The sequence below is a fragment of the Mesitornis unicolor genome, unplaced genomic scaffold (assembly GCF_000695765.1).
Source record: "Mesitornis unicolor isolate BGI_N332 unplaced genomic scaffold, ASM69576v1 scaffold55099, whole genome shotgun sequence".
Lineage (NCBI taxonomy): Eukaryota > Metazoa > Chordata > Aves > Mesitornithiformes > Mesitornithidae > Mesitornis > Mesitornis unicolor.
In genome coordinates this window covers 7,774-21,489 of record NW_010210407.1, presented here as the reverse complement: position 1 = coordinate 21,489, position 13,716 = coordinate 7,774, and the positions used below count along the sequence as shown (strand labels likewise).

Here is a 13,716-nt window from a genome sequence, read left to right as displayed (position 1 = left end):
CAGCCAAAAGTATGCAATAGATAACCTTCTAGCATACTTGAGCTTTGTTTCTACAGTGTTGCTCAGACTGATAAATTGCTGGAAACTGTTTTCTTCAGCAAAGGTGGCACATAGAAGTCTGAATTTGAAAAGTCAGGTATACTAAATAGGAAGAAACTATTTTTACATAGCAACAAACCTAAATAAATGATGCTTTGAATGGTAATTATATGTATATGATTATATCTATGTACACATATACGGTTTTAATTGCTTTCATTATAACTGCAAATATCTGTCATTAGTATGTCCTTGGAGATATGCTGTGATAGTAATCATATTTGTCAAGATGAGACTACCTTTCTATTCTCTCTTACACATCATAAAATCTGACTGATATTCTTAAGGGAAAAAAATGCATAATGTGTCATTTATGACCTGTTGCATGCACATATTATTTGCTTTTTGTATGCAGTAAGATAACAAAATGTTACTGATTTTGAATTTGACTTTAGGGGACTGATCTTTATTGCTAGTTGTCACTTGGCAGATTTTTCCTCCTGTTGTGAAATATTTGATCCAAAATTTATGTTTGGAGAAATGGAAGCAGTGATGGTTTTATAATATTTTTAAAAAATGTGTATAAATTCTATCCCAGTAGATAAGCATTATTCATAAGCAGAATAAACCTTATATAAATAAGATAAAATTTCAAATAAGTAGCAAAAAACATGTAATATGCCAACTTCTGCTATACAACACTGCTGTTTAGCAGAGCAGCTTTTTGTGGCTTGAAACAAGGCACTGATCTGTGTCAGGACGCTTGTGCAGAAGCAAGCCTAAAAGGTAGAGCTGTGGGAAGTACACGCAAATACACCTAAAAAATAAACAGAAGAAGTGTAGAATAGTTCAGGGTATAAATTCAAACACTCTATAAATATGACAGATTAAGAGTCTGATCTCTGATGCCAAAATCATCCTTCCCAGTTCTACAAATATATGTGAGATACAAAAAGGTCATTTCAGTGTCACTTTAGAATATTGTTCTTGATTTCTGCAGAAAAAGAAACAAAGCTAATATTCATTAGCATAAGAATTGGAAGACTTGTTATGCCATCTTCTTTTTTTAGGGATAAATATATGTACCTATGGGTAATATCATGGTAATATCATATTACCTATGGGTAGTATCTTTGTCATCCTCAAAAACTATCAGCTTTATAGGTTGTATCAGCTGTGACAGAAGATAGGTGATCTCAGGGTGAGAAGCAAAGGTATGAACAAACCCGGCATCACCTGATTAATTGAAAGGTCAAATCTCTGTGTGGGCAAGGGCCCCCAAAATGACTGACATCAGTTTATGAGAGTTGGTATCATCAACTAGACCAGAAAGATATGTAACATATTTTTCAATATTTTAACAGTAGCTTACAAGCAGATATTGTAAACCAAGCTAAGTGGATATACTGTGTTCTTCTACTGTTTTTGACTGTGGAGTTATGAATATTTTACCATTGTTATTGTATATGTTGGAAAATAAATACCAACCAAGCTGTTCAGCTTATCACTTTCTTTAGTGAATAGGAGTAATCTGAGAATTTAAAAATGTATTCAAGTTTCAGTTGCTCTAGTTTTGGTTTCTGTCCAGAATTAGCATTTCTTAATATTCCAGGAAGAAGTAGATTAAGTCATTACTGTTTACTGTCCATTAAACAGTTAATATGCATCAAATGTTTACCTAGCTGTATGTACTCACCTTCCTACCACCTTTCTAATAGTAAACCTATGCTTGCTGGAATTAAGTCTGCTTTAGCACCACAACTCTTGTTTTTTCAGGAGATTATTTCATTAAGTGAAAAACTGCCACAAACAAAAGTATTTAAAAATCAGCTACAAGCCTCTTCACAACTTGAAGGATACTGGACGTGTAAATCATTTGTGTTTCTGTTAGATGAAACAGAGTATATATGTTCTTATTACCACTAATACATGTCTTTGACAGCTGAAGTCCACCAAAACCTCAGTTGGTGTAGAGGCATCAGCTCCATTAGAGTTAATGGAAATACACTTAATCCCATCACCTGAGAATCTGGCCTGTAGCTCATAACAAGACAGTCCTTTAGAGAGTAATAATATTTTATGCTTTCATCAATCACTCCCCTGGGTCTGTAGCTATTTATGGAAGACTAAAAATTGTCATATTATAGTCAAAAAGGCTGGTTATGGCTATTTCTCCATGTTTGCTCTCAAATTATCTTTACTAAAAGTGGTCCCAGTTCAGGAAAAATTCCTTCCAGAAAGCACAAGTGCCTGTCTTTAATTATGCAATATTTACATCAATTTAAAATATTCTGTTTACAGAGCGATTTCATAGCAACATTCATATTCTTATTTTTAGTCTCCAAGTGTTACATTTAATTTCCTCTGCTTTGACTATTTGCCTAGGACGAATGTCTACAACCACGACAATAACAGATGGTAAGAACGGATCTGTTCCATCATCCATGAAAGTGGGCAAGAAATCAGTTACGGAAGACATCGTGACAACGTTCAGCTCACCAGCAGCATGGCTTCTTGTTGTTGCTCTGATTGTTACCTGGTCAGCAGTAGCTATTGTAATGTTTGACCTGGTGGATTACAAAGCCTTTGCAGGTAAAATTCAGCATATTCTGTTTGACATCTTGTATATTAAAATTTAAAAAAATATTAAGGAGTGCATATTATGTAAATAAACATCTCTCTCACTTTCTTGGAGCCAGCACAGTGTCTCTGCTGAGTTTACCAAGAGAAGAGGTATTCTGAGAAATGTCAGAACATATTAGTTTACATTAGTTTATAATTTAAATCTCTCCATTTTGCAGTCCATCCTCATCCTGGAAAACGTGTATGTTGACAGTAATATAATATGTATATAAACATGTATGATCAGATCTCTGTTTTGCAATTTCTATATTAAATTTTTTAAAGAAAAATAAAATTAATTAATAATTCACATTTTCTGAAATATATTTCAAAAACTTTCACAGTTTCCTTGAGTATTCTGACACAGTTTTCACAGTTCACATCTTACACAGTTCAATGACAAGAAATATGCAAAGATTATTTCTAAACATGCTAAGTCTAAATTCACCTTCAAAAACCATAAGCACAGCGGGCCATTTTCTTATCATTAGCCAAGTCACACCCTTGTCTTCAGTAAGGCAATAATTCCAGCCTAGTTTAAGACTTGGCAAATTGACTGAACAGGATCAAGTTCTGGAGTACATATTGTTCACTGAGGGCAAAGTTGAAAATGAAATGTTTGGTACAAGGGCTGTGATTATGTTTGAGGAATGGGAAGAAAGGAATGGAGAACAGACATTACCTTATTGCTAGTTGTTTTTTATGCCTTGGATCTGGCAGTGATTTATAATGGAAAATATAATAAATTAACTACCTGTGTTTTTAAAGGGTGCAATGTACAGCAAGCCACTTTGTCAGAAAAACTACTGTGAGGTAACCAGGTTGTAATGACTAGGAAACATATAAGTGAAACAGAAAACAAATTATTAGGGTCCTTTTCTTTCTTAAATAAGAACTCTAGCTCTAAAGTTATCACATCTGTCACAATAATTAGCTAGGAATTGAAATTCAGACTTCACCTTTTTAATTCAAAACAAATTTAGTTGATGTTTCAAAGTTAATTTCCTGGACTTTATTAGTTTACTGATATACCCATAGATTTTTGTCTGGCTATATATCAATATTGACCTCAGGATTTACTTTAAAAGGTTTTGAGACATAGATAGAGCTTGAAAGAAACTGATCCATCCTGGATCAATGGATGACACAGAAGCTTGAAACATGGAGAAAATTTATCAAAAACCACTGTAAAGTTTTTGCTTCTCATTTGCCTTTGTTTTCAGAAGGAATTCACTTGAGTCACAGCAAAACATAAGATTCCTTTTGAATGATCCTCCTCAAACAGGTATTAGATTTTAAGTTGGACACCACACAATTAATGATACAACATAGGTGTAAACCAAGACAGAAAAAATCACCATACTCTGCTTTTAATTTTCCATATTAACTGTCAATCAACCAACCAAGTTCCTAATATATTTTAAGCATGCTGTCACAAACCAGAGCGCAACTTGGGCAAAACTCCTAAACTAAGCGATTCCTGAATTTGTTATCAGCTCATGCATGCTCAATATACTGGTCGGGGTGATGCTAAGCAATAAGAATCTGTATTTCTACTGGAGACTGAAGGAAACTTTCTAAGCAGGTGGAAATCTGATGTTCATGTTGTATTGGTTAAGTGAACTTAAATCCCAAAGATGTCGATGGAAACTGATATTTTCAGACCACGTTGTAGAAATAAAAAAAATGTAAAATTTAATCTGCAGGGTAAGTTCGTATTTTCTGGAGATCTATGAGAGATGATACTTTAGTATTTTGAGTTCATGAGTTCATTCCTTTTCCTTCCCAAAGATATTTCTGTTCCTAAGTGATTAATTAAGCCAGCATTTAAATCAGGTCTCAACAGCGAAATGTTAAGAGAAGGAACTGCCGTGCTCCTTCAGACCAGGATTTATTAGACTGTTTTCTGTATTTACATAAATATAACAATGGATACATAGCTCTTATCATGACCCCTGGGTTTCAACTCCTGAGTTGCTACTCACTCTGATTTTTTCAGTTAACACCCACTGATTCATAAAAATTCCATGGAAATAGCTAAAGATTTCACATAGGAAATGAAAATCCTATGAAAATCCTATGTCACCTGACTGACATTATTGATACTAGAATAATTTTCACCCTCTGACAGTTTGGCCCTTTGCCTGCAGTGGAGGTAATGATGTATTTTCATACAGAAAGTAGAGTTTGGAGAATATTTCTATGTGACTCCTTAAATCTAAAACCCAGTGATATTTTCTCTTGGGTGTGACGCTGCTCTCTGAACAACCAGAAATGCATTTAAAAAGTGAATATTTATTTTCAGGACTGTAAGTTTAGTTTTGCAAGCATGATTAAAATTAATTTCCTTGTTTTTAAATGTAAATGAAAGATACCAAAGAAGTTATAGTCAATTGTATACTTTTTAATCTACAAAACACAGAATATTCAGTGTATTTTTTCCTAAAATAACACTTGTCTTTCATAAGTCAGTGCATTCAATTTCTTTCCCATTTCTTTACCTGAAGTTCCATGAAGTTCACGTTTCGAAAGTATGCATAGCATATGAATGAAGCAAGCTGAGAGAGCTGAACTCGGGTAGTGTAGAGCAGAGAAAACTGAGGGGTGACCTAAGAGCAACCTGCAGCTTTTTGAAGGGCAGTTGCAAAGATGACAGATCACAAACAGTTACCAAGATGATGTACTTGTTGTATGAGGTGGTATAACATGGAGGATATGGCCAGAAATTGCTGCCTGAGAGGTTCATGTTGAATACTGGAGGGGAAAAAGTCTTTACCAGGAGGGCAGTGCAGCACTGAAACAGGTTGCTGACAGGGGCTGTGCATTCTCCATTCTTAGCAGGTGGCTGGCCAGAGCCAGTGTTGGCAACAGTCCCTCACTGAGAAGGAATGCACTGGATGAACTCTAGAGATGTGTACTGATCAACATCTACATGATTGCAAGTTTTAATTACAATGTCTCTTAGAATCACATAAGGTAAAGCACCAAGCCAGAGATCTCAGTGGAGATACAAAGGTAACTAAGGGCAGATTCTTCCATCCTCACATATAAGGAGTGGATCTGTGGACCTTTGTAGTCACGATTTCACTCACTCATTTGTACATTTAACTCCATTTATTTTCATGCAGGTGTTTCACACTGATTCTTAGTGGGATGACTTAAAAGCATACTAAGCACATCTGCAGAGCCAACCCTTTGCCAAAATTGCAGGAAGCAAGAACCTGAGCAGGGAGAATGTTGGGAGAGCTGGATAAGGTGCCACACACCTCCCCACTGGGGCTGGCTCTGACCTATGGGGTCCTGCCAGAGCCTTCTGCTATGTCTGTGCCAGAAATACTCATGTCCATAGCAGAGCTGTTAAGTGCAGTAATGCCTGAACTGCACAGAACTGACTTCAGCAGCAAACAGGAGTGAGATGACATAGTGAACTAGCCTGGGAACTGTGTGGCTCAGTAATACTCAGAGATTTGTTATACTACAGAGCTGCTAGCATATGGCCAATGAAATAAGTCTTATGCCCTAAATTATGAGTTTACCTAGATTACACAAAGATTCATGGATCTAAATGAAACACAGCACATCAATAGACTAGGAAGTATTTTAGACTTGAATTCAAGCATTGTTTTTTTTATTTCAACAATTAACAAATTTGCTCTTATTATCTTAGAGGCAAATAATTCCAAAAAGACATTAAGTATTAGTATATGTGTTTTAGCTACTATGTATTCTTTTAATTTATCAGTATAAACTTCACATTGCCTCTTACAGCGGCTAACCCATAGATTTTGCTTCTTGATTATTATAGTTTCATGTTCTTTTAAAAGTAAACTTTCAAGTTTGGGAGTTTTGACTATTTATACACAACAAAATTTGTCCCAGAAGTAACTGTATGAAAATGGAATGCTTGGTTTATTCTAAAATAGATGTAGTAAATTACTTTTTGCTGGATCCTCTCTATTCAGTATTTGAAAAGGAGCCTTTAGAACTAAGGGATGCTGAGGGAAGCTGAGGAAGGATAACACTTCGGTTTTAGGTAGCTGAAGTTTGATGACATGAATTCAAGCTCCACTCATAAAAAGATCTAAGATATATTTTGTGTAATTTTACACATCCAGAACAAGATTACTTTAAATTCTATAGTACACTGTAGTATTCAGGAGGTGCTGATGATGATATAAAATATTGCAGGAGGACCCTGCATTATGCTGTGCGTGGGTAAAGCTGTGACTCCCTGGTGGTTATGTGTCAGTTTGTTCAAAGGTTAGAGCAGAGATGGGATCTGTAAGTCAGCTTTGGCAGTGGAATTTGAGGAAAGCATGAGCCAAGAATTAGATCAGTGCTGATAGATTTGCCCCTGTTCTATCTACCCAGAAGAAGGAAATTAAATTTTGCAGTGTTTCGCTTTAGTGTGTTATGTTCATTCCTTTGAGGAAAGAAATGAAAGCTTGCATTCCTATCATGTTGTACTGTACAACTATAAACATGACTGAAATATTTCTAATGTGGTATGAAGGTGACATGCATTACAAAAGCCTGAGATAAGAAACTATGAATCTCATGCAGTAAGTAGTATGTATGAATATGCAATAAGTAATGTACTACTTTGGAAGATCTCTTATACATTCTCAGAATTATCAGAAATGCAGAAAAAAAGATTCATTTTGGTTTGATGTGTGCTTTGCAAGAGTTTGTTATTACTTTGCGTTAGAAAATACACCTTGTTAATTGCCTTCATACTTCATGAATGTATTTCACGCATTTCTTGTACACATAACTGGATTATATATTTTAATTGGTAAATGTAACTAAATAATTTAAGATTATTTTAGTCCTAAAGATTGATTACCCAGGAATTCACATTTGCTAATGGGCTAATAAAGCGTTCAAAATTCCCTGCCAACTCTGTGACCAATTACAGCTAATTAACACCACCCAATTTCAGCTCCAGAGTGTTCAATAATCAGAGTAAATTGATAGTGATTTAGCCAGTCATCTAAAGGCCAGACTAAATAAAACCTAATGAAATGTCACCAAATCTAAGAAACCCAAAACTATCCACAATATAATCTAAGTGAAAACATAGAACATACACACAATGTGGTGAGCTTGCTATTTTATCGTGACTGCTTTCATAAAATAAAAAAGAGGAGGCTCTTTGTTGTGGATAATTCATTCTTGTCAGCCATAAAGCGGCTTTTTAGAGACCTGCAGCAAGGACAGATCTTTGTGGAGGTATTGCCTGTCAATGACAGGAATGGGGAGCAAACAGGGCGTGGAGGCACGGAGCTCCCACCACCACAGGAAGCAGCAGGAAATCCAGTCAGAAGCTGACTTTAAAGTTGTCTTTAGTGTTTGTTGTTTTGGTTTTTGTTTTTGGTTTTTTTGAAGTTAATGGCAAAAAGTCTGGCCAAACTGTGAGGTTTCCTGCAGCATGTGACTAACAGTCTGAAGCTATCATTTCCTAGACTTAGCTTGCAGTCACTTCTGTTACTGTCTTGTAGCCACAGAAAGCTTTTGGCTGGTCCTGGGTATTATACTTATTAATATTCTTCACTAGAGGAAAATGAACAAATAAAAAATTAGGAACCATATATTCACATGAACATCTGTATTTTGGAGAAAAAGATACACAAGGGTAAAAACCAGGACTCCAAAAAACTTGTACTGTATAATTGACAAATGGACATTTTTTCCCAGTTTCCAGCATGATAAAACTATAAGGGGGAAAACCTGTTAGGTGCAGAGTGTTTGTTTTGTTGTTAAGAGAAATGGAAGTCAGCAAAGTATAGGTATTCTCTGTTCTCTGCATTTATTCTTGTTTTATTTCGTTTTGTGAGATAATCATGATTAGAAATACATCCATTCATTTTTTTCCTGGAATGTTATCATGCTGTAATCATTCTGTTGGGCTTGTATTCACTGGAAGCTTTTAAGAACTTAAAAGAAGTAAAGCACATCTATAATTACTCTTGTATTTTATGGCAGTATATCCATCAGTATTAAAACTGATAACACTTTTGTACTTATTCAGGAAAAAGAATGAACTCCTGGCTTAGTTTAAAGCACCAGCAAACAAATAATTTTGTCTCTAATTTGTCTCTAATTTCTGTGTAAGAGGTATTTCAAAGTCTCACCAAATTGAAATAATTGGTAAAAACTTTTCAATCCATGCAAAACAATAGACAAATCTACCACAGAACAAAAGATTGGGACATAAAAAAAAGGTATTGGCCCTTGCTGTGCTCACCTTGGAACTTATCAAAACAGTGCTAAAGTCTTTTGAAATGCAATATTTACTGTATTTGCAATATTTACTGTATTTACAGGTGTCAATCCAGAGCATAAGTAAATAGCTTACCTATTTCAAAGCTGTTAATGAAATTATTAATTGAATTATGTGGGACTTCCACTAATGTACCCAAAATCTGCAAAATATTTTTTTTTCACTCTCTTCCATAAAGATAAAAACAATTAAAGGGATTTAAACACAATTCCAGTTTAAAGAATGGCTGCTCAGATGACATCTTATTTCCCATGTTTCAGTCTGCAGCAAATCTCACAGCTGATTTATAAACCCCTAGAAAATGAGTTTATACTGGAAAGAATGACAGTCTGTGAAGTACTGCAGTGCTGCAAGTACTGAGTTCATCCCAAATGGTCTAGCATATAAAAAAATGATAAATTGTGATAGATCAAATTTCATGAGGTCATGAAGTTGAAAATAGGAATTTCAGAAACTGACTCAATAGATAGGGAAGGATCTAAGAAGAGGAATAAGTTTTGCATGCTTAAATGCACTTCGTAGAGTACAAAACACGAACCAAATTTCCAGCCCATAACAGTATCTGTGAAATTTCTAATTTTAAAAAAACAACAAAACCAGTAATTCATTTCAATAACAATTGCAGTGATGTAATTCTTTGGTTATTTACTGTTGGTGAAATTGAAATAATTCAACTAGAATCAAGTATACATAATGTATTCTTTTCAGCAATAGAATATGTTTGTAACTTGTGAAAATAACTGTGCCTTATTTAACCATGTTTTACATTGCTCTGATTTGTACTGTATTATCTCACACCTACAGTGTATTGTTTTTCTTTTTAATGAAGTCCAGTTTCTACTTCATAACAGCAGCCCCACAGAGATGAAATAACTTCTCACTTCACTCTGCAACTGCTTCCTTTAGTCAAGCGACAGCTGGGGATGTTCATTACTGCTAATGGTGTTTCTTCCTTTTTTTTTTTATTGGCTTTTCTGGGGTTCATCCTGTTGCCATCCTCTATAGCCACCTATTCACAACATTGTGATGATCCCTGTTTACCACCTGGTAAAGACTTTCTGCCTGCAGTGTTCTGGATACGCATGTGGGCTGCTGGCCGCAGATATCACAGCATGGGCATGGGCAGGGTGCTGGGATGCAGCATCACTGCTTCTCTGCTAACCCCCAGATCCAGCCAGGTGTGGCTGCAAAGTTCATTGCAATAGCCTCCCCTTGATTTTCATATCATGCTTGCAATAGATCTGTCAGATAAGAGATGCCTTCAGTCAGGAGATTCCCAGGAAACTGTGGCAAGATGAAAGATACATATTTTACACTTATAAATGTCCTTTAAAAGTCCCACTGTATAATTATTTAACAGCACTGCCTTTTTAAGCTGAAGTTAAAATCTGTGTTCTTAGTCAGAGAACTGAATCCTCAGAATGAGAAAAATTAAAGCTTAAAATTATTTTAGATAAAATGTCTGGCTGTTTCAAAAGACACCACCTACTTAGGGTCTGATCCATCAAATCAGAAGTCTTGCAGCTGATATCAAATCAAGTCATGTAAATTACAAGAAAAGCCATCCTAAACCTACATTCCTGTCCGTGTGTATGGCTATATCAGGAGAACCTGAAATCACTTGATTCTTTGTGACTCTTTGGGATTTTCTACTTTGAAAGTAGATTCTAGTATAACTACTTTGTTCTCATTTTGGGCAAAATGCCTCTGTCCTCTTTCAGGTGAGGTTTTGCCTATGGCCTTGACCTCAGTGTAATTATCTGAGACTGATATTAGAAAAAGCCAAAGAAAATTTATACTACAGACTGGAGCCTTCATATTTACAATATAAGTACCTATAAAATGGAAATTACTGGGTAATACTGAGTCTGAGTTTTATTTGGCATTGTTTTTATACTTCTAATTCAATATAATTATATTTCAAAATTAAATTTTTATTTTTATACTTCCAATTCAATGATACCCACAAGAATTTGTCCTGAAGTTTAGTGGTGTAAGCATGACAGAATTGTTAATCTATGAAATAGGAAGATCTAAGAATACCTATCTTGATAAACTGGAATAATGGAAGACTTCATGTGTGTACTGTGATTTAAATGTTAGATAGTGCTCTTCAGAAGACCACAGAGTAGAAACAAACTGCTACTACTAAGAAACCTTAAAAATAGATAGATAAACTTCCAAATTAAAATACAAGTCTCTATAAGAGAATATTTTACTAAAACTAGGATATGTTTTATTATCACAAACTAGAGTTAGGCTTTTGTATTTTATCAAACACGACAGAAATTCTCTGTCTTCATCAGCTGTACCTTGTCAGCGTCAATGAATTAGATTATATCTCATAGATCAATCTTTACACCAGATAATTACCTTCATTTGTAATTTAATTGCATTCAATTCACTGGAGTCAAAATATGTAATTGACGAAAAGCCAACAATTATTAAGTAATTCACTGCAATTCATTTAAAAAAACCCTCCAACTTTAAAACAGGTTGAATTCTGAGTATATATTTAACTATTTGACAAGCAAGAAAGATTGATAGGAGACTACATTCCTGACAGAATTATTAAGACCGGAATGATGACTGAAGTGATTTGCACAGATAAGTCAATTAGTTACTTTTTTTTGTGTACTTCACAGGAATAAATGACACAGACCATGAAACATAACCAAATTTGCTTAATGTGATCAATCAATTCCTATTTCTGAAAGCCGCTCTTAAAGGACCCATTTGAAAAAACGGAGGTTTCCTCTGTTCACAAAATATCACAATTTTACTGAAGTTGAAGTGACTTTGTCACTGCATGACAATTATCTTCTGTTCCAGAAACATACCTAATGCTGATTGAGGGACTAGGAGTCTGTCATTGGTTGATTTCAAAGAGCTGTGTTAAGTGTGAGTTATTAATTACCATTAAAGGTACAAATTTTATTTTCAAATCAATTGGAGTTAAAATTATGAGCCAATGAGTGTTCAACACTGAAGAAATTAGTCAGAAATCTTGTTCTCACATTTAGAATCAAATTACTGTTTCTGTACCAATAATGCCACAAAGAATTGCAGCAGTTTTATTTTGATGAAATGACCATTAAAGTCAGTAAGAAAATACATAATTTTCAGAATTATTTAATACCTACAACACATCTGAAATTATTTCTTAAAGAATTACTTTAACCAAATTTACATTCGTTTAATAAACAAAATCCAAACAAGCTTCCAAATTTTCTTGCAGATATCTACAACAGGTAAAAAAACATTCTCCAACCAAATTCAGTTGAGTTTTCCTACAGTAAGCTTTTGTGGAAAGATTGCATACAAAGTCCCTCGATTTGACTGGGATTCTTTCTTTGCCATCTTTAACTCTTTCAAATTTCAGCATTTGACAGAAAGTTCTGGAATTAAAATTTTGAAATTCCCACTAAAAAGAAAAAAAGCAGAACTGTTAATTATTCTCATAGCAGTGGAAGTGCCAGCACAAGTAGAGCTGAATGTTTACTGAACTGAAAAACATGTCTTATAATATACCAAGTAATAAAAGATCATGACAAAACAAAATATCATAGCAAAACATTGGTAGTGGTACCAGTGTTGTTTTGGAATACAAGTAATTTATTGAGGTGAATAGTCATATTGACCTGGAATTAATTATGAATGTAAAGTTATAAATCTAAGTGCTTATCCAAAGTCCAAAATGACAAGAAAGATTTAAATATGAAACAGCACCACTAATAGGATCCATGTCACAAACCTTGGTCTTATGAAAATAAAGTGTCCAGGTTAATTTTTCAGGCTTCCTTTCCTTCCTAGTCAATGGAAAGGGATGAGCATCTTTGGAAATTAATTCATATAACCCTAATAAAGATGTAGGAGGAAAGTGAGAGACTTATGTTCTGAAGGTCACAGTACATCTTTCCGCATTGTCTTTTGAGAGAGTTTAGAAATCACCAGGGATTCAACACCTGGCTTTTGGGTATACTTGGCTAGAGAGGATAATCTGAACTTAAGCTGTGATTAAATGAAATTACATACTGTCAACAAAAAATCTTCAATATTAATTGCATGTTTCATCCCTGAGCTTACCCTGCTAAGTAACCATACGCTTCCGTTCCCCTCCTTCTTCCTTCCTCCTTTGACATATATTTAGTAATTTTCTGCTCCATTTTATAAGAGGATCAATTTGCTAAGTCCCTGTTTACAAGTTCAGCAAAAGGTTCAACTTCACAGCCTGTATCTCTCAGAAATCTCCGTATTCATAAAGGGTTTTAGATTTAAGATCCCGCCCTGCTACTCCCAGCAGAAGAGATAAGATATATTATACATTGCATATCATATATTTATAGTTTCTAGTTATCGATTAGTTATAAATTCTATATTTTGTATTATATAACATATGCTAGCAAGAGAAGTACACTGCGAGCTTATTTTAAAAATAATTTGTGTTTCTAAGGCCTGCCAAGAAACGAAAAGTCAGACAGAGGACAGTTAATCCAGTCTAAATGTGTTGAAACCAAGAGTCTTCTAAAAAATCATCATACTGTACCCTTGTTAGACACCCAGTAATAATAAAAAAATAATCTAAATTAAGTCAACATATAGTGCTTAAACTTTGTTATTAAAATCTTCATTCTCTCAGCTTCACTTTTGAAGCAAGAGTATGCAAATCCTCTTGAAATGGTTATCTTTCTTTGCATGTGTGTGAGGCAAGTGACATCTTTCTTTATTTAATAAATTGCTTTATTTCCTTTGCTTCTTTTGCATTTTGTTCT

At 34.6% G+C, this 13,716-nt stretch overlaps 1 protein-coding gene across 1 annotated transcript in view; it reads left to right on the top strand.

The window, feature by feature from the left end:
* Positions 1 to 2,429: 2,429 nt before the first annotated feature.
* The window catches only part of TRDN (triadin), a gene marked incomplete at its 3' end in the record, with an annotated part of 14,340 nt that continues 3,053 nt past the window's right edge, over positions 2,430 to 13,716 (top strand). The window contains exon 1 of the mRNA XM_010193162.1: positions 2,430 to 2,631. Within this exon, the coding sequence (XP_010191464.1) occupies positions 2,430 to 2,631 (202 nt within the window). The remainder of the gene's footprint in view (positions 2,632 to 13,716) is intronic.